This window comes from Amphibalanus amphitrite, unplaced genomic scaffold (assembly GCF_019059575.1).
Source record: "Amphibalanus amphitrite isolate SeventyFive unplaced genomic scaffold, NRLGWU_Aamphi_draft 001449F_arrow, whole genome shotgun sequence".
Lineage (NCBI taxonomy): Eukaryota > Metazoa > Arthropoda > Thecostraca > Balanomorpha > Balanidae > Amphibalanus > Amphibalanus amphitrite.
The window spans coordinates 120,553-144,732 of NW_024882942.1; the positions used below are offsets into that span (position 1 = coordinate 120,553).

A 24,180-nucleotide genomic window follows, 5' to 3' on the forward strand; every position below is an offset into this window, starting at 1 on the left:
CATCACTTCTTCGACACTCACCAGCTGTAGGTGGCCTATGGCGGCTTGGAGGGCCGCTCGGCTGGTGCCGCGCCCCGGGGCCGTGTCGTCGGTGGCGGGGCGGGAGGAGGCGTGGCCGGGCGTGACACCCTGGAGCACGGCCGGGTCCGGGGTGGCGGTGGCGGAGCTTGGAGCCATGCCGGCGACATCCCGGCGCAGGACCGCCTCGACGTCCAGGAAGGCTGCCCCGCGCTGCCTGGCGACCTGCCAGAGGGTCAGGCTGAGGCCCCGGAACATGTCCAGGGCCTCCGCCGACAGGTCCCTCTCCGGCAGGACGCTTAGGATGACGGCGCGGGTGCCTGGGATCACCAGCTCCAGGGTGCTGAGCCAGTGCTCCATGCCGGAGACGACGCGAGCGGCGGCCCCGGCGGCGTCCTCGAGCAGAGGCACTGGTGCTCCCTGGACGCGGTCACCCCGCCTCGGGACGAGGGCCGGCCCGCCAACGCAGATGACTGCGAAGGAGGGCCAGACCCCGTCCAGAGCATGGGTGGCGGCGTCCAGACGACGCCAGTCCTCGCTGGAGCCGCCACCGAGGCCACCGATCGTGCCGCCGTCCGGCCGCACCCACTTGACGTCGAGACGGTGCCGCCCGATGTGCCGGGAAGCGTCCTCGGCGATCGGGTGCACGAAGGCGCGGATGGCGTGTGAGTTACCAAACACGGCCACCCGCACCTCCGCGCACAGCGCCGGCTGCCGTGTTGGCCGGTGGCCTCCGCGCCGGCTCCGGTAGGGCTCTCTGCCGGTACGCAGAACCAGCGACCGATCCCGAGGCCGCCCTGGAAACGTCAAAACAAGACACAAAGGTTGAAACCTCTGGAAAATAATCAGTTAGAAACACGTCGAGGAATATCGGGTCTGGTGTTAAGGTTCATGCTACATTGGGATGAGGGAATCGATAATCATACCATAGCACATGGTTAAGGTTTTACTCAGTATTCTTCGCCAAGTGCAGTAGAGTCAGTCATAGATCATACTTATCGCATTTGTTATTTTTTAGCCGTTGAAGGGGAGATGTCGGCGGATTGAGGCACATCAAAAACGTTTCCTCACATGTTTCCATCTCTCAGCGTGGCGGGCAAAATCAGCCACCCCAGGCAGCGGCGCGAGGAGCCGGATGGAATGATACATGAATGTACCTATCAAGGGCGATGAAAGCGGTATATCTGTGGAGGTTGCTCCAAGAGATACATTCATGTACCACGCTGCCCGCACTAGACGCAGCTTATTCTTATTCCGTAGAGAAATTATTGATGCCCATTTGCTGCACCGTTACTAAAAAAAAAAAAATTAACGCAAAAGCTACGTCTAGAGCCCGTCCAAAAGACGGACAATACGAATGAACAATGACCAATGCAGTGAACAAGGGTAACACATTACGCCACACACATTCACACGAACAGGCAGACATGCTGAAAGTGACACAGCATCATGACCCTAACAAGTGAAGTACAGTAACGCACCTGCATGCATCACTCACATGCCCTCCTCCAATCTGCCACCGCCCTTTCCAGCATACAACACCAGCATGTACACAACACACACACAAACAAGACACACACACGAGTATGACAATGCACATCTTATTCGGATGTATTCTACGCCCGCAAGACGATAATACGTCATGGGTATTGTAGATACTGAAACTGTCATGATTATTCACGTCTGATCCAGACGTAGTCTACGCCCGCAAGACGATTATACGTCATGGGTATTGTGGAACTGGATACTGAAGCTGTTATGATTATTCACGTCCGATCCCGATGTATTCTACGCCCGCCAGACGATTATACGTCATGGGTATTGTAGACACTGAAGCTGTCATGATTATTCACGTCTGATCCAGACGTAGTCTACGCCCGCCAGACGATTATACGTCATGGGTATTGTAGACACTGAAGCTGTCATTATTATTCACGTCTGATCCCGATGTATTCTACACCCGCCAGACGATAATACGTCATGGGTATTGTAGAAAAATGCAGTCGTAAGTACTAACGTCCGATCCGGATGTAGTTACTTGACAGTAACGGCCATTTCTGCTGACTCGGATTCCGAATGACAAATACCGGTAATATGTCACTGCTAGGAGGTATGTTTGCACTTCCTGTCAGCGCCAAGACTGCATCATACGATAGATTAGGATGCATGCGTTATAAGAAAGTAGTTCCTTAACTGTTTCTTGATTAACATTGCTCACTTTTTCGTCATCACATTTGAAAAAAAACTCGCCTCTTCTTATCAGGCATTGGTAATGTCCATGCTCCCTCGTTCCCCAATGTAATATGGCACCTACCAAATGATAAGCTTTATTTCCGCCTGGTATACGAAGTCCCTCTAGAGGACAATCAAGTGCAATTTTTTGACGCCTGTCATAATCCGGACGTTGCATATTCAGTACCATGACTTCAGGCTCACAAGAGATGGATGTCGTGTGTGCCCCTTCACGCCCAGAACATTCATCGTTGCCACAACTGAAGTCGTCTAAAATTGTTGCTGAGCAGTAATCACTCAAACATTCATACACGGTACTTCTTTTATTGCACCAAAGATGTAACTGATGCTGATTTACATGTTTGTCTGATGAGTATGAGCAATGTCTGCACTTCAATGTTGTTGTTGTATCTATTCTAGCGCTGTCGATATTCATTCCGCCTTCTAGGAATACCTTAAAAATGCATTCTAGCGCCTCCGACGAGTCCTGTTGTTCGTCATTATGGAATATCTCAAACTTTTTTGCAAGGATACCCTTGATGGTTCCTGGATCGGAACATATTTCGGAATTATAGCAATCACGCAAATTGTTTATCAATAAATTTGCATAATGATCATGGCCCGAGCCACCTCTTTTTATCCTCAACAAAGGAAGAATTTGGAGAACAGTTATAAGATAGCAGTCGTTACGGCGGTTGATCATTCCCCTGGGAGTTTGTTGCGCATGAAAAAGAACGGCATCCGAAAAGGAATACTGTTCAGCATTATCATTGTCATCGCCACCTGGAGACATATTAGTAGTACTCATCTCGGAAAAACGTGTGTCGTCTTCAACAGCAAACATTTCCGATGGCCGGGCCTGGGAAGTCGGTGATCCAACACTACGTCCACTTTCATTGCGCTTATCACGAAGCTCTATTTCGTTGTGCTCCTTCTCATGCCTTAAATCAATCAGTGGTGATTTGGCAGCTTCAGGCTCTTTCGGGGGTTTAGAAACGTTCTGCTTGCTTTTTATAAACGTGAGGATCGAACTCTGCTTCCACTTTGTCACTGCTGCTAGTTCCACTGAATGCCCAGATGCAATTGGCGAATCTAAATCATCTGGGTCGTTATCTGAGTCATTAACATCTACCTGTCGTTGAGATCGTAGTTGCTGTGGTTCACTTTGTTCAAATGACACCTCTTTGTCAGTTTGCGCTCGAGCCTGAACAAAATCATCAACTTCCATAGCATTATCATCTGACGCAACATCAGCATGTTCAGAGGCAGTTTCACCAATGCTCTGCGACATATGATCTTCACCTGAAGAACTATGAGCGTGTACATCACTAGAAGCGTGGACAACATCTGTACGGAGATTCGAATCTGTGTTCACTGTACTATCACCCGCAAGACCTTCATTGTTATCTGATGTCAGCACGGGGGAGCCCACGCTACGATCCTCTTGCGTAACATCATCTGACGTGGTACCTGCTTCTCTGGGCTGTTGGTCCAAATGGTAAGATGTCATAAATTTCACTTTCGATGGTTGATGCTTACGAAGGTAAGCAGGGGTTTTCTTGCCTCGTTTTTTAAGTACACCATAATGAAACTTTGACCACTCCTCTTTAATGGCATCAATTGGTAGATCATGTAATTCAAGTCCTAGCTCACGGATGTAAACTTCTTTAGCACACCTGTCCTTCTCCAGCGGTTTCAGTTCATTAAACTTGCCACCGAATCTGTTTTCCGAAAGATCCTTGACTAATTTACCTGTTCTTTCCGTATCAGACTGTGATCGACATAGCAACACTGCTATTTCCATCAATTCAATAACATCTGGAATACTGACGTGCAGCTGACTCGAGGGCCTTAGAAAATCATGTAGAATGAATCCGACCGACAATATCTTTACACCATTGTCGTCTGCATACCATTCAGCACGTAACTGAATTTGACCAGATACGCGGTTCTTAAAAACGATATACTGGTCTTCAACGCACCTGCATTCTTTTTCGTGCCGGCACATGGAACTATGTTTCCCTGGAAAACGTATGTTACTGTGAGTACAGAAGAACTTGACTACTTCGCGAAGCTCCTTATTCCTGAATTGTTTCAAAGCCAACTTGTCGTGCAAAGGAAATGTGGGAATATCGAAAATTTTCATCATTTTATCTTCAACCTCTGTAACGTCCAAAAAGGCGTCAAGTTCATCAAGAAGAGCTTGGGCTAGCTGAGCCTGCCTTTCCATAGCTCGTTTGAGGGCGTCTTTGAGTGTTGAATGGTAACTGCTACCGATTCTGATGAAATACTAGGACTTACTCCACAAGGAGATCGAATGGGTCGGAGCGCTTTCAATATGTATTATACATATCGTCGTCAGCGAATCAATAACGGGTCGAATCGAGTCGGGTATCGAAGAGGTTCGGGAGCTGCGCCGCAGAGCGATCACATACTATTCGAATTATGCATTAACGAGAATAAAAAATGCTACCGATTCTAGTACTCCGTTTATGAGAAGTGACTAATAAGCTCACGTTTTCGAAGTCGAATCCGTTGAACCGTCCTTTACGGAACTCTTTACCGTGTTTCCGTATCAGAGGATTGGATTTGCCGTCGCAAGCTTCTTGGAGAGCAAGACGACACGCATCTATCGCTTTACGATCATCCCACAAAGAATAAGTAGCTTTCTGTGCAGCTTTACTGACTTTCTTGACAATATCTAAGACATATAACAGCACCAGGGCGGTAGGAATGAAATCGATATCGCACAAGACATCTAGGGCTTGAAGTTTATCTGGATCGTTATCACGGCGCCCATCATTCTCTATCGTCATAACTACATTCCCATACTGTTTGATAATTGAATTAATCGCTAGTACAGTGTACTCAATAAATCTCGTGTCAACATTTCTATAGAGAACAGTAAATGTGGGATCGATCCTTCGAGCCAATCGCATAAGTTTTGATGACCGATTAATTGCCCCTACCACTTTATCAACATTTGATCTGATGAAGACTCTTGCCCACTGAAATTCGTCTTTTCTAAAAACACTGTCAGTCCATAATTCTACCTTATGGGCTCTGTCAAGCAAATGCAGAAATGCGTTGTTATTGAATCTTTCACGCCATCTTACCGCTACACCGGACTGTTGTCCTGCATAAACAGCTTCTTTATCAGAGCTCATGGAGAAGCACATTGTACCGACACTCCGAGGCGAAAGATCTAGGACTGATTTTGTCAGGACATCACATATGTGTTCTAGACAGCCAACAGCGTCCGACTCGTGCGTGACACCTTCCGCTGCGTCAGCCTCCGAAGCCCTATTTCTGATAACATCGACTGACAAGTTTGTTACCTTGGGAGCACCATCCACGTCAATAAACCTTATATTAACTACCTGTCTTGACGTTCTTTCAGCCGTGACTTTGTCAGCACTAATGTGGAAGTGTCTTAGACGTCCTGTTGTCGGATTTACAGATTTTAAAAAACTGCAATGTGACTTTCGAAGCACTTCATATAAAACGTCTATTGCAGAGGCAGCAGCCTTACGACTTGTGTTCCAATCAATGTGTGAGAATGTTTCTTTTGTAGACATCATATTTGAGAACAATCTATTCATAAGTGACTCAAATGCAGCATAAGAATGCCCCAATAGCAGGTTATGATATGCAGCCATCAGCATGTCCCTTGTCAGATTATCATCTAGCCGTTTATGCTTCTCGCACTGTAAACCAAACAGGCTTTGTATTCTGTCACGCTCTTCAGGCACCTGCATGCATGCCTTATGAACAGCAGTGGCTGCATGCCTAGCGATAATTTCAAGTCTATTCTTTTTTAGCGAAACGCCTTCCGTTGTCCAACGCAGTGCTTTATGCTGGCCTCGCATGGCCGAAACAGTTGCCTTATTAGCAATGCACGTTGAACAAAATCCTAATTCCTCTGAGCCTGTACCCCGAGTGAGAAGCCATGGAAACTGTTTGGCAGTGTCAGCACTTCGTGCCTTTGCTGCTCCTGGAGAAATTTTTTTTCTCAAGCTCAGTCATCTCTTTCCTGAGAGAGGCGCGCGAAACAAATTCAGAGTCGTGACTATCGATTTTCCTAGATAGCATACGAATTTCACACAGTATGTCTCGTAACATCTGGGATTCAACCAAATCGTCACCCATGACACCTGGCTGCTGAGCACCACCTTCACTTATACACTCAGCCTGCTGCAGCCGTACGGTCGGTGTCGACGTGCTCTGCGCTGTGTCCCGTTCTTGTGTGGTATCTGTCACAGTTACGGGGGGGCTCGTGCGGCCGGGATAATTATCACAGACTTGATTAATTCGATCCGGAGATGGGTGCTCGTGGTATGATGATTGAACGGAGTCTCTCTCAGTTGTCATGACATCGTTTCTCTCACTTGCGATAGTATGTATCAGTACACTAGGGGATCCCTGTCCCAACGGTGTTTCGGCATTGGCAGTAATGTCAGGCTCGTTGTCAGTGATAATGACAGTGACTGGCTCATTGTCATCGTTTTCCCTTGTAGAACGAGATTTTACAATAGCCTTCTCTATGAGATAGCCAGTAACACCACGGGGATTTTTTCTCATAGCATCTAAGTAAGCTTCTCTATGTTTCGATTTCACATGACGTGGGAAATTCTTTGTTGAAATTGACTTAGGGCATAAATGACATGTTACTGTTCCTTTAACATGTGAGCGTGTAGCGAACCGTATTCGTTCAGAAGACTTCCTACTAGCCTTACTCTTGACGACAGGTCTCGGACGTTCATCGTCATGCACCTGAAAAGAAAAAGTACTTTGTTTTACTGCAAAAGAAAGTTAACACTTACCCCTTATCCACTAATGTTTTATATACACCTAATGGGGGGGGGGGGGGGGGTCAACCAACTGCGTAAAGGTTTGGTGGTGGGGGGGGGGGGGGCAGGGCACTGCAGGGGTGGTGTCTACTCAACAACCTCTGCTCAGCGTCGAATAAGCAGAGAACCACAACAATGCCCCTTAACCCTCGCCCGCACATGGGGGGTTGCCACCCCCCCCCCCCCCCCAGGTAGTTTTTCTGCTCTGCACTCAACATTTTTAGAGCTAGAAGCCTGTAGCTGCTCCCCTATCCTTTCTTGATGTCCACTGAAAATTTCAAGTTTCTGTGGTTTTTGGTTTCGGAGATATGACCTTGTTCTTCAGGTCATGTCATGACCCAAATGACAAATACCCAATATCTTGCGTTGGCTATGGGTCTTGTGAGCTTTTGACACCTTGATTTCGGCCTTTTTTGCCAGTCTTACCTCCCACCTATCATGAAACATGTTGTTCGACGATGTCAGATGTCAAGGTCAGGGTCAAGGTCAACCTAGGTCATCTAAGAATATTGCGTTTTAGGCAAGCTGAATTTACTTTTGTTAAGTTTCTTTGACTGTATTTTTGGTAAAAGCTTCTCATTTCATGATCTCATGTAATATGGACACCTAAACAATCGGTGCACACATCAGTATACACACAGACACACACAGACATACAACACATATAATTGACCTTGACCTAACTTGACCTGAAATGACCTCAGCAGCAAAAACCTGGTCGGATAGTGTGACAAAGAGGTTCTAGCTGGCCTGGCACCAGAAAACAGCATCGTCATCGGTATTTGATAAGCAGCGCACTTGATATCCAACGGTGACCCAAAACAGCAACATTTTTTAGTTTGACCTGACCTGGAAGGTCAATGACTGACCTGAGAAGGTAAAACTGGGTATCATTGGATTCGTCTCTTCCCAAAGAATCTTTTTGATCTTTACCGTGAAGCTCTATCTCCAACAGGAACGAAATGGCGCGGGGGGGGGGGGTGGCAACCACACCCCCCCATGTGCGTTCTAGGATGGGAAAATGGCATGTGCGGGCGAGGGTTAAAGCTAGTTTTCATATCAAAATATTTAAAGGGATAGGAAGTTAGAAATTCCTCTAAAAAAAACGGGGATGAGGGTGGAAAACCGCTGGTCAGATAGGCCCAAAAAGAATGAACAAATAATTAATATTGATAACATTCATTTCTATACAAATGTGTTAATGCAGGATAAACAGCGACCATCCACGCAAATACTTTTTTCTGTTTAATTGAGAGTGCAAAATTGTTCTTAAAAACTGTAGGTGAGAGTGCAAAATAATTTTCATTTGGATGTTGCTTCCCACCCAAATCAACAAATTTTGAAACACTGTCTCAACTCAAATCTTATGTTAAGGTGGGATGGTCACTTTAAGGAGTGAGTAAGCACATGCATCAAATAAATGTTTGCAGCCCAGCTATAAAGTAGAAACACAAACCTGACACCAGCTGTCAAATGTCAACCTGCCACCAACCATCATAAAAAGCCCAATTATCATGGCATCATTACCATCACATGCAATCACTTACAACTCAATGATGATTTCACATGGGATTCTCTGCAAGGGAAAAGTGAAGTAAAATCTTATTTATGTGAGACTAAACAACTTTCAAATTTCACATAAAACTGATAAAAGCATTAAGTGCACCTCAATTTCATACCGAGTGGTGCCCAGTGGTACCTATTTCATTATCGTCTACAAAAGCAGCACCAAAAGGTAGGTACCTACTGATTTTCACAACACAAACAATGACACTTGATCCAGTAGTCTATCTGGATAAACAAAAACACCAAGAAATTGAGAACATACAATTCCGGACATCCAAAGAGGAAAAAAATTTGAGACCCACATATTTGTATTTCATTTTGCTATGGAAATGTCTAATAGCATTCATAAAAGTCAATAATGCTTATCAGAATCATGGAAACAAACTAACGTTTTGACTCATTACTGCTGATGCTGAGGTTGTTGGGCTGCCACCTTGCCCTGCATCTGTAGCCCTATAAACACAGGGTGGGTGGGAGGGCGTAAGAGCACTGGTTGTGGTCCTGAATGTTTTGGTTTGGTAAGTCTGGCATAAAGTAACACAAAGATACTAGATAGCATGGCATGGGCATCACATCACTTTTCAAATTTGTACGCAAGATTAATTATTAATTTTAGGATAGCGTCTAGCAAAGCCATTCTTGCCAATTGCCATGCACTGTCATAAGATTAATGTCAATGTTAAAATTCTGAAATTATTGTTATTGGTAGCACTGGCGCCCTACCAAGCCTATAGAAAACGATGCCCATGGATCATGATGCCGATGTCCGTTCTGTGTTCACCATTACAGACAACAAACACAAAGACATGTCAGAATTAAAAATCATGCAAATCCTAGCCTTCTCAGGTCGCGAGGTTTACATGTAAGCACATTGCACACCAACCCGAACTGGATGAGATTGCAACTTTTCGATTTCATAAATCGTAGGTACCTATATCCTACATACTGCAAGGTAAGTTAGGTACTTACAACAATGAACAAATCACTCAGCAATGATCGTCGAGCGACGCCGGCAGCAAGACAAAGAACCCTCGCTGGCGGGGGTGTCCCTCCCCCGGCGCCGGCTTGTTTGCGTCGCTTCCATGCTTCCATATCCTCGGGCTTTGGCCTCGGGCCGAGCCTCAGGCTCCCCACCCTCTGTCCTCTCCCTTTACTTGTACTCGCCTCGCTCTTTCCCTGGCGGTCGCGGGCTCATGCCCTGATACAAGCTAGATGCGGCTGCTAAATTAAGGACTTCATTTGGAGAGGCGCAAAAATATTTGAAGATCCCATCTCAGTATACGTTTTCTCATCAACCATGCATACAATGACATCAAAACGCCGTGTGCTAAATCTACAAAGAATTTGCTTTGAATTTCAGTAAAAAAAATAAAAAAACTAATTTCGTTTTCAAAATTTTTTTGGAGTTTGAATAAGTTGTGACCGTGAAAAAATAGATATTTTAAAACCGAAAATTTTGCTACAATTTCTTTTTCAAAGGGTATAAAATGCCAAAGATGATTAGTTAGGGCTTTGAAGATTTGATTTTTGACAATTTTGTTACATGTTACTGTCTAAACATTCATAATTTGTTGAATAAGATGAACTCTCAAAATTGCTCGGTTTTAGGCTCCGACCCCAAGAACGTCAATTTTGCCAACTAGGCGAAATCTCACCAAGGCATTTACGACGCAGATCTTAGGTATTTGTCTCGAAAGTTTTGTGGACGCGTGATAATGGTAATTTTATAGTGTGTGGTAGGCTCCGTCTAATGCTAGTGATTGCAAGTTTTTACTTTTGGTAAGTTTTGATGGTTGCTAATGCTTATTCTTGTTTTAACCTACTAATTCAGTGGCTGGTACTACTGGTGATTTTATCTAACTTAGATATCGTCTGCCATTGCTCATTTGTGATTCAGATTGAGGTTCCTACCTACCAATTATAATTCATGGATTATTTGGCTGGTACCTACGCCATACTGAGTGATTACTTTTATGACCATTTAAAACCTCTTTATTCATGCAACGTAGCTTCCAGTTATGAATATATTTGTATTTGATTTCAATTAACATTTCACAAGTCAGAGTCACCAGTCACCACTCATTACAATGCATTCACACTTCAGCATCATACCGCTCAAAAAATGAAATATCAAGGAACGGTAAATCCTATTACTCTTCATATCGGTGCTAAGGCTTCTTTTCTTTGTTCTTTATATTAGGTATTACTGCTGTTTTCATTGGTGATGTCTTGTAGATTTCCTGAAAAGTGAGAACAAAATAATCATTATTTTCCAGTAATGAGTACTGAGTACAAAATTTCTCAGTGTCTGGAGACACCAATCAGCGGCAACTTTGCCAACCCTGTACCTATAGCATTGTAGTACTTAACCTTCACTACATTTGATAACAATTCACAATTCAAATTTTTAAATGTCAAGAATACAAAAACTGAAGCAACAGGTAAAAACCATATAATAAATATAAAAGCACTACAACAATGATAATTAGGAGTTTGAAAATTTCATTTTGCCATTTTACACAAATACTGATTGCTTAGTATGTGATTCATGATACAGAAATAGCATACAGTGTGATTTCCTCAAAACAGCTTTTACGTGATGGACAGTGGCTCTGTCTTTTTCCCATTCACAAGGCCAAAGGGACAATTTCTTAGTTTTGAGGTAACACTTTTTGGAAACCTACCACATTTTTCTACCTTTTTAAAGAAAAATCTCACCGTCATGGGCCTTTTTTCAACCGTAACGATACATTTGAAGTCAAAAGTGTACCCAAATGAATCAAAAAATTGATTCCATGCCCATATTTGGTCATGGCTCCTCCCACCAGAATCAAATTATTGATGCCTCCATATTTTGATTCCAAAAGTCTAGTTTGCCCAACTGAGGTAGATGGCGGCACGGTCCTCCCGGGTCTAGCGTCTAGCACTTAAAGCAGGTGTCGCACTAGTTTTTTTTTGTAACCAAGGAGAGGTGCTATACCCAGAGAAATGTGACGCCTGCTTGACTACTACTAGTAAATTGAAATTAACTATCATGGTTGAAGTTGGGCATTATGATTAGTAGAGCAGACGTCACATGAAGGTTTTCCAACTGAGGAGAGGTGCTGTAGGTTTGTAGGTTGTAGGGTAGGTTTGCAGGTTTGTAGGTTGAAGGTTGTAGGTTTTTGGGTTGTAGGTTTGTAGGTTGTTGGTTAGGCTAGGTTAGGTCAGGTTTGTTAAGGGTTTTGTTAGAAAGAAGCACCTTCGGGCATGGTGCGGCGGTGCCTCTCCTTGTTTGGAAGACCTTCCTGTAACGTCTGCTCCATTGATACCTGAAATTGTAAATCATTTAATTTGTATTTACAATTTCAAGGCTTCAGCTCATGCCTTCTTCAGTCCTGGGAGCTGAAGCAATTTTCGAAGGTGATGTTGTAAAGTAATTTGATTTCAAATTTTCATTGATGGCTCCTTCTGTGCCCGGATTCAATATTTGGTGACCTAAATAGGTAAATGAAGTAGGTAGGTAGGTATATATTTGATTAAACACTTTTTTAAAAGCACCTAGTTGTAGGAAAGAAGCAGTACAACATTTTTTTGTGGCAACAGCTCAATATTTAGGATTGCCTCAGTATAGATGAGAGAAAGAAAGCGCATAATTAATTTTGCCGGAATATTAAAAATGATCATTTTCGAACGAAAAATCTTTTAAATCTTTACTTTCAACAGGTATTTCATAGAAAATACAAATGGGTTTTAAGAAATACTTAAGAAATTAGGAACAACACATTCTCCCTTCAACACTTGATGACTCAGTATGTTGATGTCCATTTCAGATCACAGATGTCATCACCTCTGGATTGAACATTGACTCACAGTCATTGGTCATACTCTATTCAGATGTTAATACTTAATTGGCATGGTGATTTGATCTGATTTTATGGCCATTATCATTGCTTAGGTAATAGGTATGTATTTTCTTACTCAATTCTTCTGTTTTGTATTCCAGGAAGCAGTGTGGTGAAGGACTGGCAACATCACTGTTGGACCAATCAGCAAGCATCTGTGATAACCAGAATGGGTAACCTTTTGAGGCTGTTGGCTCGTGATGACTGCTGCTCAGTGCAAAAATATGACATCTTTCTAGACTTTGAAAGTAAGTATGATGACTTATTCAGCAAGAAGTGTTTATACCCTACTATAAAATCTTGGCTAGTTATTGACCTGTGATAGGATATTAGTTAATAGTTAGTAAGGTGTTGCAGAGCAATAGGGCAGAGGCCCAACTGCTCTTGAAACCTTTTATAATCATAAAGCACATTCAGCCACCTGTATATTGTTTGCTGCCTTGCTGCCTTTGCTGTCTGTCAGCACCTTTCTGTCCTCTCGAGCTCAACAAATCATTTTCATAAATGACAATTCCACCAATTCCAATGGACAACCAGCCAAAGTGCATTCCACCCCAGAAGCTCCTCACAGTAAGTTCTCTCAGATACACCCTGCTGCCCACTGATTCCCGTTGTGACCATATCCCGTGCGCCGGCAGACGCCGAGCCGACTGAGAGCGAGCTAGAGACATGGACCGAGGTGCGCCGTGTGCTGGACGAGTCGCGTCAGATGCTCAGCGAACTGCAGCAGTACAAGGGCGCCGCCAAGGAAATCAGAGAGGTCAGAAAAGACAGAGTGTGAGCGTCGGAACTTTGTGTATCTGTCTGTCGGTCATCACCGGCATTGGCGATTAGGCTACTCTCACCTCGACGGCATGAGAGAATAAGACAGACGACTTCCATCGTGTTTTGCCCCCAATTGAGCTATAGCAACGGTGTCATATCGACAATGAAAAAGTCAATTATTGTTTATCATCAGCAGTTTGGCAGGCGTCAGAGTGCATCTATGTACTGTCCTCATCTTTATCGCATTCCTTCTCTTTCGAGTCTTGTTTGGACTGTCATTGTGAGATGACAGAACCATGGCGCTGGCTAGCTTCTCAGCTGACACCAAGCTGTTGCCTCTCGCCTCAGGCTATCTCCAGTCCCAGTGATGACACTCAGGCGCGCGCCTGGGAGGCGGTCGTCCCGCTCGTCTTCATGCTCAAACGATTCTACCTCTTCTCACTGCAAATAGGTGAGTAGGCAAGAGATGAAGGGGGTGAGAGAGATGCGTGCAAATGAAGCAGTTTAGTCGTTCAAGTTGTTGATTCGCCACTAGCGCGGCTTTGTGTTGTCGTCATGTGTTTCGATCCAGTTTCTCCACCCTTCCTTTAAGAATCAACTGGAGTTTGCTGGTATGAAACTTTGTTGGTTTCTATTCTTTATTGTTCGTTTGGCAGATTCTGACTTGATTCTGACAGGTCATCTGTTGTTGTTTGCAAACCAAACAAGTGAAAAAATCGTTTTTTTCATGCTGTTCATGGCTTTTATCGTTTGTTTTTCGGATCAATAGGATTTTTTTAGAAGCCCGCTATTTTGTTTTCTTATTCACGCATCCGCTGCGTGTTGATCCCGTTGACAACCCCTTCCTCGCAAATATCGTTGTGCCACTCCCCCGTTCCCCGTTTGTGACATTCCTCCCTCCCCGTCTATCGCCGACAGACCGGATCGTCCCTCGGATTCTGTACGAGCTCTGCTCGGGCCCGATGACACCGGCTGTCCATCTGGAGACACAGCAGGCGCTCGTCAAACAGTTCGCAGACATTCTCGAGTTCGTGCTCAAGTTTGACGAGATGAAGGTGCGTTGTGTGTGTTAATTACGGTAATTGATTACTTTTGTTGTGATTATGCAATTTATGAATGAATCAATTTATGCAGAACTAAGAAGAATGTTAAGCTCTTCTTGACGAACTTAATCGATTTTGTTTTAAGAAAACTGACTGAATACGTTATATCTCGATGCTTGCGAAGCCAGAAGTCGCTTGTTTCAATTTCGTAAGACCAGCTTCTTATCTACCCATGTCTCTAACTTTCTTTAACTCCCTCCAGATGAACACGCCGGCGGTCCAGAACGACTTTAGCTTCTACCGGCGCACGCTCAACAGCCAGCACTACCGGCGACGTCAGGAGCAGCCGGACGACGCGGCCGGCACGCTGGACAACGATACCACCAACCGCATGTCGCTCTTCTACGCCGACCCCACGCCCATGCTGAAGACGCTCAGTGACGCCACCAGCCGCTTCGTGCGCGAGGTGAGCACCGGGAGGGAGAGAGATGGGTGGAGTGGTCCGTGGGGGTTGTGGGAAAGGACGCGTTTGGCTGGGGGGGGGGGGACGGGGGAGGTTACGATGGATGGAAGAGGTTTTTATTGCTCAGAATTTACAGTGCATACGCCTTGTGCTATTGGATAAGCTCATGGAAAAATACGTTATCACATTCGCTTGATCATCTATTTTTCAATTATTTTCTTTTGGTGATGCATGTAACCCTTGACTATATTCGAAGCTACTGTTCCGGACGCTACCTATTTGAAATTGTGCGGATCCGAGTGGTTTTCCACTGGCGGACACTGCGGGCTGCGATGATGAGTCCATTGTTTGTCAGCAGTAGCCTTTGGTGCACAGAGCTCTGCATCCTACCAACGCTGATTGCAGAGTGCCAGTACAAGGGCGAAGCCCATGACTCATATCCGTCCTCAGATATAATATCCTGCCTGGCGATAATTTTACATCAGCCTTCAGTGGCGCCGAGTTTGTTTTTTTCACCGTAGCAGCATAGATAAATACAGATAGTTATATACAGCATAGGCAGTTAGTTCTCTGATATGATGGCTATATAATTGAAGTTACCGGCCGATTGCTTTCACGCCAGTTCCTCTCTGACACTTGTTTGGCGTTTTCCCCCACCTATTTACGTCTGGGGTGTTTAATTCTGGTCGTCTTTCCGCCGCACTGTAGCGGTCTCCCGGGTTCGGTCGGTCTCGGTCCGATATATTTCTCTGGGTGAGTAGGAAACGCGTGCCAACCCGCCCCGTAGCAGTTCCGACAACCACTCGCCCGTCCACCGACTCAGACCCTGTGTGACGTCATGCTAGTCACGTGACTAACGACCCGCCCCGCCCTCCGAGTGTGTGCTCGTGTGGACCGCGTGTCGGAATTGGTCACGTGACGGCCGACTGTGGCGCTACCAATCACTGGTAAAGGTCACGTGACTGCGGTGCGTCACCCCTGTTCCCTTTGTGAGGGCGAGGATCGATGTATGGAACGTGTCGGCTCGATCGTGGTTAACAATTGGAGTCGCCGGTAATAGCGACTTAGCAGCTAGTGACGACGCTAAACTTAATTCAAAATGTGTATTGTACATACATTGTACAATTGATTGATTGACGTTAAAGATGGCTCTGCATAGATGTAGCTAACCGGTAACCGTGTAGTCTGGATCTTGTTTTATCGTGACAACATTGTTTCGTTGCCGTCTTTTAAGATTCAGATCAATAAGATAAGAATCATTGTATCAGCACATCCTGAGCAAGCATGGAAACGCCATCCTTTAAAGGTAGTGTGCCACCTTCCAATGATTTCCCATTTTATTTTTCCTAGGAGAAGAAGCTTCTGTTTTTACCTAATATCGCAAAGAAATCAAAAATGGGCCTAAAATAGTGCTTTTTTCGCCTAAAAGTTTATCGGTTTTTCGATATGTATAACAACTGTAGTGGGCTGACCTGCAAACAGGCGTCGGCAACAATCGCCAATGCGGCGCACATGTGACAATAAGCAAAGGTCATTATAGAGTTACGACGTACGGGAATGAGTTATCAGCTGTCTAATCGTAGACAACACAATGTCGAATTTAAACTGTAAGCCTGTATTGGTATTGTTTCTTTAATTTGGCTGTCGAACATTAATTTATGGTTTGAAATATTATTTTATGTAAAATAACTGATATGAAACAGCCGTCTCTAAAGTTATGACCCCATCTCACCACATGAAAGTGGCAGAAATGACCATGATCAGCTGACGCATTTTTCTTGGCCGAAGTCAGAGCGCGCGGCCCGACGCACCACCACCGCACCACAAAGTATGAGCAGAAGCCGCGCCCAAAGCCAGGGCCCCGGTAACGTGAGGTAGCCGAGTCGGGGCAGCGTGCGCTGACCCAAGCCGGGGCCGCGGCTTTGGGCGCGGTCTACCGCATCCCCGCGGGCAGCCCCGGGCTATCACATGATACCGGGAGGACGCGCGGCCCCGGCTTGGGTCAGCGCACGCTGCCCCGACTCGGCTACCTCACGTTACCGGGGCCCTGGCTTTGGGCGCGGTCTACCGCACCACCTATCAGGCGTGTTCGAAACCGCAGGAGGTGATGATGAACGGGTTTATCGAAACTTGATTGGATGAGCCTATCGGTAATAGCGATTTCAGTGTGTGCATTTATTGTTCATAGTGGTGTGAAATGTGGTTGGGGTACGACCGACAACCCGTCGGGGCGAATTTCGCACTGAGGTACTCAAAATTTGAAGAATTTAAGACGTTTCCATGAGTTTTGAAGGTATGGATAAGTTCTAAAAATCCGGTTCTCCTTATCTGGGCCATCAACTCCATACGGTCCAGGAAAGCTGGCACACTACCTTTAACGATTTGTATTTCGACTACCGATTGTCACGCAGTCAGTCCCCTCACGGTGCAGAATGGAGACAGCCGTGTTGTTTGCGAGCTGTTTTGTGGCGTCGGGATATTTCGGCGTGATATAATGATCGTGAAAGGGTGCCTGCCTATAATGTGGTTAGAGACTTTTAAATCGTTTTTAAGCCCCACGCTCTCTAGCATATCGACCCACCAGGCCACTGTAGTGTTGTGTTTTTTAGTACGTTTTGTACCCACTTAATCCCCATAGTTCACACCCTGTATATTTACTAGTGTTAACAGCAGCACCTACAGGGTGTCCCATAAGTTCGTTCTCACATTATGTTTGCATGTGAAACAGAGTACATTGCGTTTTGGTATATTTATGACCCCTCAATGTGCTCCCCATTTAATAGGCAAACACATGAATACATGCTGCGGCATGCCAACCGGCATGTTTGGCTGCATAGCAGGCTTAAAGTTAACCCAGACTGACTTGACATGCGCCGTGAGCTCCTCGAGGCTGGAACAGCGCTACGCTTCAACGAGCCTCAACTTCAGCATAACCAACAAATTTTTATGAAATTTTGATCCGATGAGGTGCCTGGCATGTGATCTTTCCACAAACGCCTGTCACAGTCTCCTTGCACCGCTTTTAAGCTTTGCTTGACCTGTGCACTGATGCACTGTCTTGCCTGAAGATGGGCCTACGACCTCCCGGATGCCATTTTCTCCTCTATAAATGTGTTCATACTCGCGGTTCGAGTTCAGCTTGAGGGCTGAAATTCCTCCTAGATGTTCTTGGAAAAGCATTCTGCTTCCCAAAACTGTTTCCGGGTTGCCACTTGTAACTTGATCAACTCCAGAACGCCTATAACCCCACAACACAGTGACCCTGGCCTTTTGCATAGGAACATAACGGGACGAAATGAAGGCCTCCTCCTTCGCCCTTATGGGGTTGTTTTCGGGTTTGGACGGGTGTTTCATCTCGAACGTGGACTAGTTAGTCCAGATGACCTGGTTGATGTCATCAGCCCTCTAGTTTTGTTTAGCCTCAGGCATAACGAAACTCATGTTTGGCCATTTTAAGACGTTTTTGACTGTTTTGAGCCCTCCGGTAAGCAAAGCTTAAGTCACCTTGAGTTATGTACCCCGAAAGAACACTCTTAGACAGCTGGTAATCCATCCTGAAAAGTCTGTTTACCAACTTTCTAACCCTTTGACCTTTTTGATGGCCACTTTGGCGCCACACAGTTTTGGCCACTTGGCTCATTCCTGAGGGCTGGCTAGAAAGAGGATAAACTTGCAGTTATTGACTCCCAACAAAGCATCGGCGTCACTTGCTGACTGTGCGTCCAGTTAGCGATGGATATTGGCTACCGACTGGTAGGCCTCAATCACCCTCAATCGTCGCGAATGGTCACGTGCTGACTAAATACTGAGACGTACCCGTATCGGAGACCTCTATGTTGCGGCGTTAGCCGTCTCTGTAGGAAGCGGGCTCTCTAGCAAAAACTATTTTGTCTGCAGAAATTAGCTACTGTGGAGCATATTTCTACCAGCCATGGCAACCATGTAAGCTCAGTTACGAACCAATTTCAGCGTGCCTTTAAGCAAGAAAGCCTAAAAACGTAAAATTTAGGTGAGAACGAACTTATGGGACACCCTGTATTTCAAAAGCTAGCGTTGATAATTGGCTATTTCATTTTGAATGCCGTACATGCGGTGATGTGATTGATTTATAGCCTGTTATCTATAGCTTCGTTTAACTAAAACTAGGACGGTGGATGGATCAAATATTATTATTGAGGTGATAAAATCCGTTGCCGACTGTTAGATGATATGTGAATTTGAACTTCTTCAAATACATATTTGAACTATTATCGTCAAACGGTTGGCCGTTCAGTGGCAGCAAGAATGTGCATCAGCACTTGAACACCCAGGACAATACAGTGTATATTTGATAAGATAAATCAATTGAGACATTCGTTTTTCAACGAGATATTGGGAAGGGTATAATCGGTCTCTTGTTGAAATTAGTGCACGTTTTATATTGGTCTTTTACCATGTCCTTTCATTGGGACGCTGCGCACTCCCAGTGTTTTGCGTCCGATGACTATTTCTAATGTTTGTCATTTTCAGCACAAGGAGGTTCCCGTTGAGAACACCACTGAGACCCTCGGCACTATGGGGAAGGTGTGCCAACGCATGCTGGAAAACCCGTGAGTGCGCGCCTTCTGGGTAGCATACCTAAACCCTCCTAGCCAGAAAGTTCCTCATGCTGAGACACGTGTTTGCCTTAGCGCAAGGGCAGGCTACAGTCGATTTATATTGGTCTGTTGTTACTCCTGAAGGAAGTTCCGAGCAACTGTGATCAATGAACTACGTGGAAATTGGTAGGTCTCCGGCTGGCAGCTGGACATATCCAGTTATTCAATTTTACCGTATTTTGTGTATAACCGAAGGTTTGTTGTCAATAGTTAAAACACTATTCTTTAGAATTGTGTTTTTCTATTGAAAAACAAATCTGAGTTCCCTGACAATTTGGCAAAAGCTGCCTGAGATCAGTACAACTTGATGCTCGAGAAAACGGCTGCTCCAAAAATTCTGATTTTTTTCAGGATTTCTTGTATGTTTTATTCGAACTTCTTGACATTTTTTTACTAGCTATCCACACGATAGTTTCATTTGTAAATGGAGTATTCACTTTTGATGGTTCGTTTTTGCGTCACACTATCGGAGAGTTTTATAGCCTCCTCTGAATTGTCACCTCGCCATTCCCTACCCGGCTGTGCCGTGCTGGTGTCGTGTCGCCGACTGAGCCCTCCCGCTCCCCTCTGTTTGCGGTGTCACAGGGCGCTGATCGCCCGCTTCCGGCACGAGGAGACCCATCTCTTCATACTGCGAGTGATGGTGGGCCTCATCATTCTGTACGATCACGTGCATCCGGCCGGCGCCTTCGTCAAAGGTGGGTCCAGTGTCCCAAAATTTGTAGATGTGGGTGGGAAACGACATCCAAATGCAAATCATTTTCCACTCTCACCTCCAGTTTTCAAGCCCAATTTTCCACTCCCAATTCCACCGAGAAGGAGCAATTGCGGGAATGATTGTTTTACATCTGTCACAATTGTAGATAGATTCATGTTTTTTATCATTTTCCCACTCTTTTTGGGCCTTACCTGACCGACAATTTTTCACTCTCATCCTTTTTTTTGGTCAGCAATTTTCTCCTCTGACACCAAGCAAAAATATGATTTTGATATACTGGGTGGGTCTCACATTCAGCGTCTCACGAGCGTCCGGTTACACAACCAGCAATAGATGTGGGAATTATAGACCGGCGGCTGGAGTGAAGATGAAGCGTTTTCTTTAGCTACGCCAATATCGCATACACGTAGACCGTTCAAATCATTTTGAATTTACTGCCAGCTTACGGCAGCCTATGCGATACCCGATTTACGTCTTTGTCGATGATATTATTTCCCTGTGTCGCTTTAGTTCCTGGTCATGTTTATCGACCGATGGTCCTGATTGTCCGCGTGACCTCAACTGATCTTATAGTGACATCCTTGTGACGTCACTGCCGTGCTCTCTCCCCAGCAACCAACCTGGACATCAAGGGCTGCATCAAAGTGCTGAAGGACCAGCCTCCAGCCAACTCGGACGCACTCCTGAACGCCCTCAGGTAAGGACAGATATTTACACACTTCATTGTCTGCTGGAATAGAGTTTAAAGTTACGATAAGTGAAACATTTTCACAGACAGAGCAGATAATTGTAAAATTCCTCCCCCTTCCTTCTTGTAAAAGCTGTTCCTGGCTTGGTGATGACTGATAGTTGTAATCGCTCTTAGAGCAGCTGTTTGCTTTAGTAGTTCGCCGTGTGATTCTCGGGTGTCGTTCTTCAGGTACACAACGAAGCACTTGAACGACGATAATACTCCGAAACAGATCAAGACTCTGCTAGCTGTCTAGCTTCGGGAATCAGTTTCGGAGATGGCTGCCAGTCTTGCGGCCGATGGGAGAGACTGAACTTGGTCAAATGTGCGCTAGATGGCAGGACGTCCGTCTGCGCTCGGCGCCACCCAAAGAGCGCGATAGCCATTCGGTGCACGTCGTGTGCATGCTTCGCTATTGTAATACTCGATTTCCAGTTTTGTACGCCGTTTGTTACGACACGCGTTGCACGTATTCGGGCAATGTGGCGCGGATGGCGTGATTTTATTTCAACGCATGTGCTAACACTTCTCTTAGAGGACTAGCAACTTTTTGAGATGTTTGTAGTGCATTTGTAGTCTAGTGATTTGCGATCGGATATTGATTAACTTGTACAGGACGCGTCCGAGTCGAATTCGTGGTACCCACCTGGCTTGCAGTGTGCTGAGGCGAACGCACAAGAGCTTACGTCAGGACTAACGACACTGTTTGTTGTGTGAAACGTTTTATCTAGATTGTAACTCCAAATTGTGTCGATTGATTTGTTATTCAGGAGAGTCATACATGGGTGACTCCGCCCCATATATGTTATGATCAGCCGTATCGTTGTGTGTAATCAATTTTTGTGTTGTCTTTCAAAACGTTTCTGAGAACTGTTAATAGTCAGCATTGTGATTATTCTGGCACCAAAGCAATCGTTGATGATTTCTCCACGTCGCTCTCTCGTCTGTTAGTTTTATACTTTTTTATCCTCCTTATGATCGGTCACTCAAATGGCGGCGTCTATATGATTTACCTTTGGTGATCTGTCAGTCTGTATCCTGTCTCGCGCTGTCCCAGGCCACTCCTGTGGCGCCGCGGCCGTCGCCATGCGCGCACAAACACACGTTGCTCGCTGCGCCGTCTTAAGCGTGTTTCCGCTCGAGAGTTGTGAGTGCTCGCCAGCGTCCCGGCACGGAACCAGTCACGCGGACCACGCTCTACCCCTCTGGCTTGCTTGGCGCACGTGTGGTGCGCCCGCCTGTTGTGTACCGGATCGTGTGCTTTATACTGCGTGCACGGCGCTGCTCACTGGACCGGTTAGTGAAGTGCACGCCGGCCGGCCGTCTGCTCAGTTCGTTATATTGCGTTACCATTGTTACCCTAAGTGTATTGTTTATCCCCGTCGTCCCTTCCCCCGTTCCCCGAGTCCAGCGAAGGATGCTGGGTTGATGGAGCGTATGTGAGCCAGCTGCCACGAACCTTGCCTGGACGCGAGTCCCCATGCGGAGGTACTGGACGGCTTTCGTCGCTCTTGGCGTGGGTCGGCTGTGCCGGCCTGTGGTCCTATTCAATGTCGCTCCATCTGTGTGGGCTAGCCTGTTCTGGTGTCCGACTCAATGTCCTGAGACGAAGGACCGCTCCTGAATCACGCACTATGCTCATGGTGGACCACGATTGCTTGTCCAAAGTGTGGAGTTCTTAATCATCTGGAAATGATTGATGACAAATGGCGAGTATCGCCGTGCACAAAGACAAATCTGGAACAAAGGATGGTTGACGGGGCACAAAGACTGGTGGTTGTGCGCAGTGGGACTCTGTGCCCGTTTTGTCGCGTGTTTTTCACATCGGTACGGAACTGTACTAGTGCGCGCAATCGCTGTGTCGGCGGTGTGAGCACGGCTTGGTGCACGACCCCTGCCCCCCCCCCCCCCCACCGCTCACTGTACAACGCTCGCAGTACCGACGACGACGACACAGGCCGGGTCGGCGGCGGGCGGACCGACGGCCGAACGGGTGCGCTTTACCGACACGAAACATCATTCATCGTTTTACTTCTGTGTCGTGGAAAAGATCACATTTACGCACTGTTTCTAAAAGAAGATAGGAAATGTGCGATTTTTAACATCTGTGCTGTTTTGTTTGCGACCAGACATTCACAGGAAATGTTTTTACTGTTTCAATCTTTTCCGAGCGGACGATGTCACCGCGGTGTTTTCTGTAGACTTTACGAACGTCAAGGACTGTGTGTCTGCTGTCGGTCCACCCGCTTGACCGAACCGAACTGTCAATACAGGGCGTCCGTTCTAACTAGTGTGTGTGTGTGTGTGCTTTGTAGACTTGAAGAGGGTTGAATCGAAATGGGGTGCTGTTGAAGCGCTCGTTGTGATACCGACAACCAGATGATCTGGTCGGCGATAGGCTCCAATCACTTGACCTGTTCGGTAGAGGGCGAAACGGCCCTTTATCTGCTTCTCCGATATCTGCATAAATAGAATCGATGTCGCCATCAGGCTGTTGGTGCATCTTTTCACATCTACTATAAATACACATGCTAACCGAAAGACAGGTTTGGAGCCTGGAGGTCGCAATAGGTCGACCGTAATTGATGTTGAGAAACGTCATGTTCTGGAGTTGTTGTTTTTTTTTTCATTGCTGGCGTAACATATTTGTCTGTTATACAAAAAGTTTAAAACATCAGTGAACCGATCCATGACGTCAGCGATAGCCTTGAGGTCAATAAACTCAGCCCAAATTGAAGAAAAACAGTGATGTTGATGACGTCATGGCATCATGCACCGTGGAAATTGTACATGCAATATGCCACGCTCCAGCCTCCAACGTTCCACGCTTGCTTTCTCTCAGAGTGAGTTCTAACTTCTAACGCCTGTCTGCACTCTCAGCCGCTGATCTCAAGTAGTCGCGCACTTCCGTTAATGTATTTCGAACTTGAGAAGCAATGCATTAGGCACGAGCACTGAGCAGCTGGCTCAACTGCGCATTAGTCATCGACGAGTGGATCGACGACTCTTCTCGTCAACACCGCGGTAAAGGGTATAAACAAGGCTGTAGAACTCCATATGACCGCCATCGCCGGATGCATTACCGGACTGATCGCTCGAGTGTTGAGCCACTCGAGTCGCCATGGGTGGTCTCCTGATAAGATGGCAAGTGCTCAATGTCATTGACTGAGCGCAATGACCTCACCTAGGAATCCCCTGTGCCACTGTAGATGTCTGCAGATTGGTGGATGACTATAGGTACAATTAGACGAGTTATCGTACGGCTGCTGGCAAA

The 24,180-nt window shown here is 45.9% G+C and overlaps 2 protein-coding genes across 8 annotated transcripts in view; one reads left to right on the top strand and one right to left on the bottom strand.

Moving 5' to 3' along the window:
* LOC122373133 overlaps positions 1–10,034 on the bottom strand; it is an 11,539-nt gene extending 1,505 nt beyond the window's left edge. Inside the window, exons 1-5 of the mRNA XM_043350930.1 lie at positions 9,636–10,034; positions 9,056–9,119; positions 8,648–8,676; positions 4,724–7,023; positions 22–815 (exon numbers count right to left, since the gene is read on the bottom strand). Coding sequence (XP_043206865.1) covers positions 22–815; positions 4,724–6,119 — 2,190 coding nt within the window. The 5' untranslated portion in view covers positions 6,120–7,023; positions 8,648–8,676; positions 9,056–9,119; positions 9,636–10,034. The remainder of the gene's footprint in view (positions 1–21; positions 816–4,723; positions 7,024–8,647; positions 8,677–9,055; positions 9,120–9,635) is intronic.
* LOC122373137 (CYFIP-related Rac1 interactor B-like) overlaps positions 1–23,193 on the top strand; it is a 27,052-nt gene extending 3,859 nt beyond the window's left edge. For 3 of the 7 annotated variants that reach the window (XM_043350938.1, XM_043350940.1, XM_043350935.1), the window contains exons 2-10: positions 12,652–12,798; positions 13,189–13,310; positions 13,664–13,766; positions 14,234–14,370; positions 14,621–14,824; positions 19,331–19,410; positions 20,044–20,156; positions 20,789–20,873; positions 21,096–23,193. In XM_043350938.1, the coding sequence (XP_043206873.1) occupies positions 12,720–12,798; positions 13,189–13,310; positions 13,664–13,766; positions 14,234–14,370; positions 14,621–14,824; positions 19,331–19,410; positions 20,044–20,156; positions 20,789–20,873; positions 21,096–21,162 (990 nt within the window). In that variant the 5' untranslated portion in view covers positions 12,652–12,719 and the 3' untranslated portion in view covers positions 21,163–23,193. Of the gene's footprint in view, positions 1–10,311; positions 10,446–11,074; positions 11,108–11,230; positions 11,329–11,551; positions 11,603–12,651; positions 12,799–13,188; positions 13,311–13,663; positions 13,767–14,233; positions 14,371–14,620; positions 14,825–19,330; positions 19,411–20,043; positions 20,157–20,788; positions 20,874–21,095 lie in introns of those variants that run through there. The other 4 variants (XM_043350934.1, XM_043350936.1, XM_043350937.1 and 1 more) reach the window with 4 other exon arrangements.
* Positions 23,194–24,180: the final 987 nt, after the last annotated feature.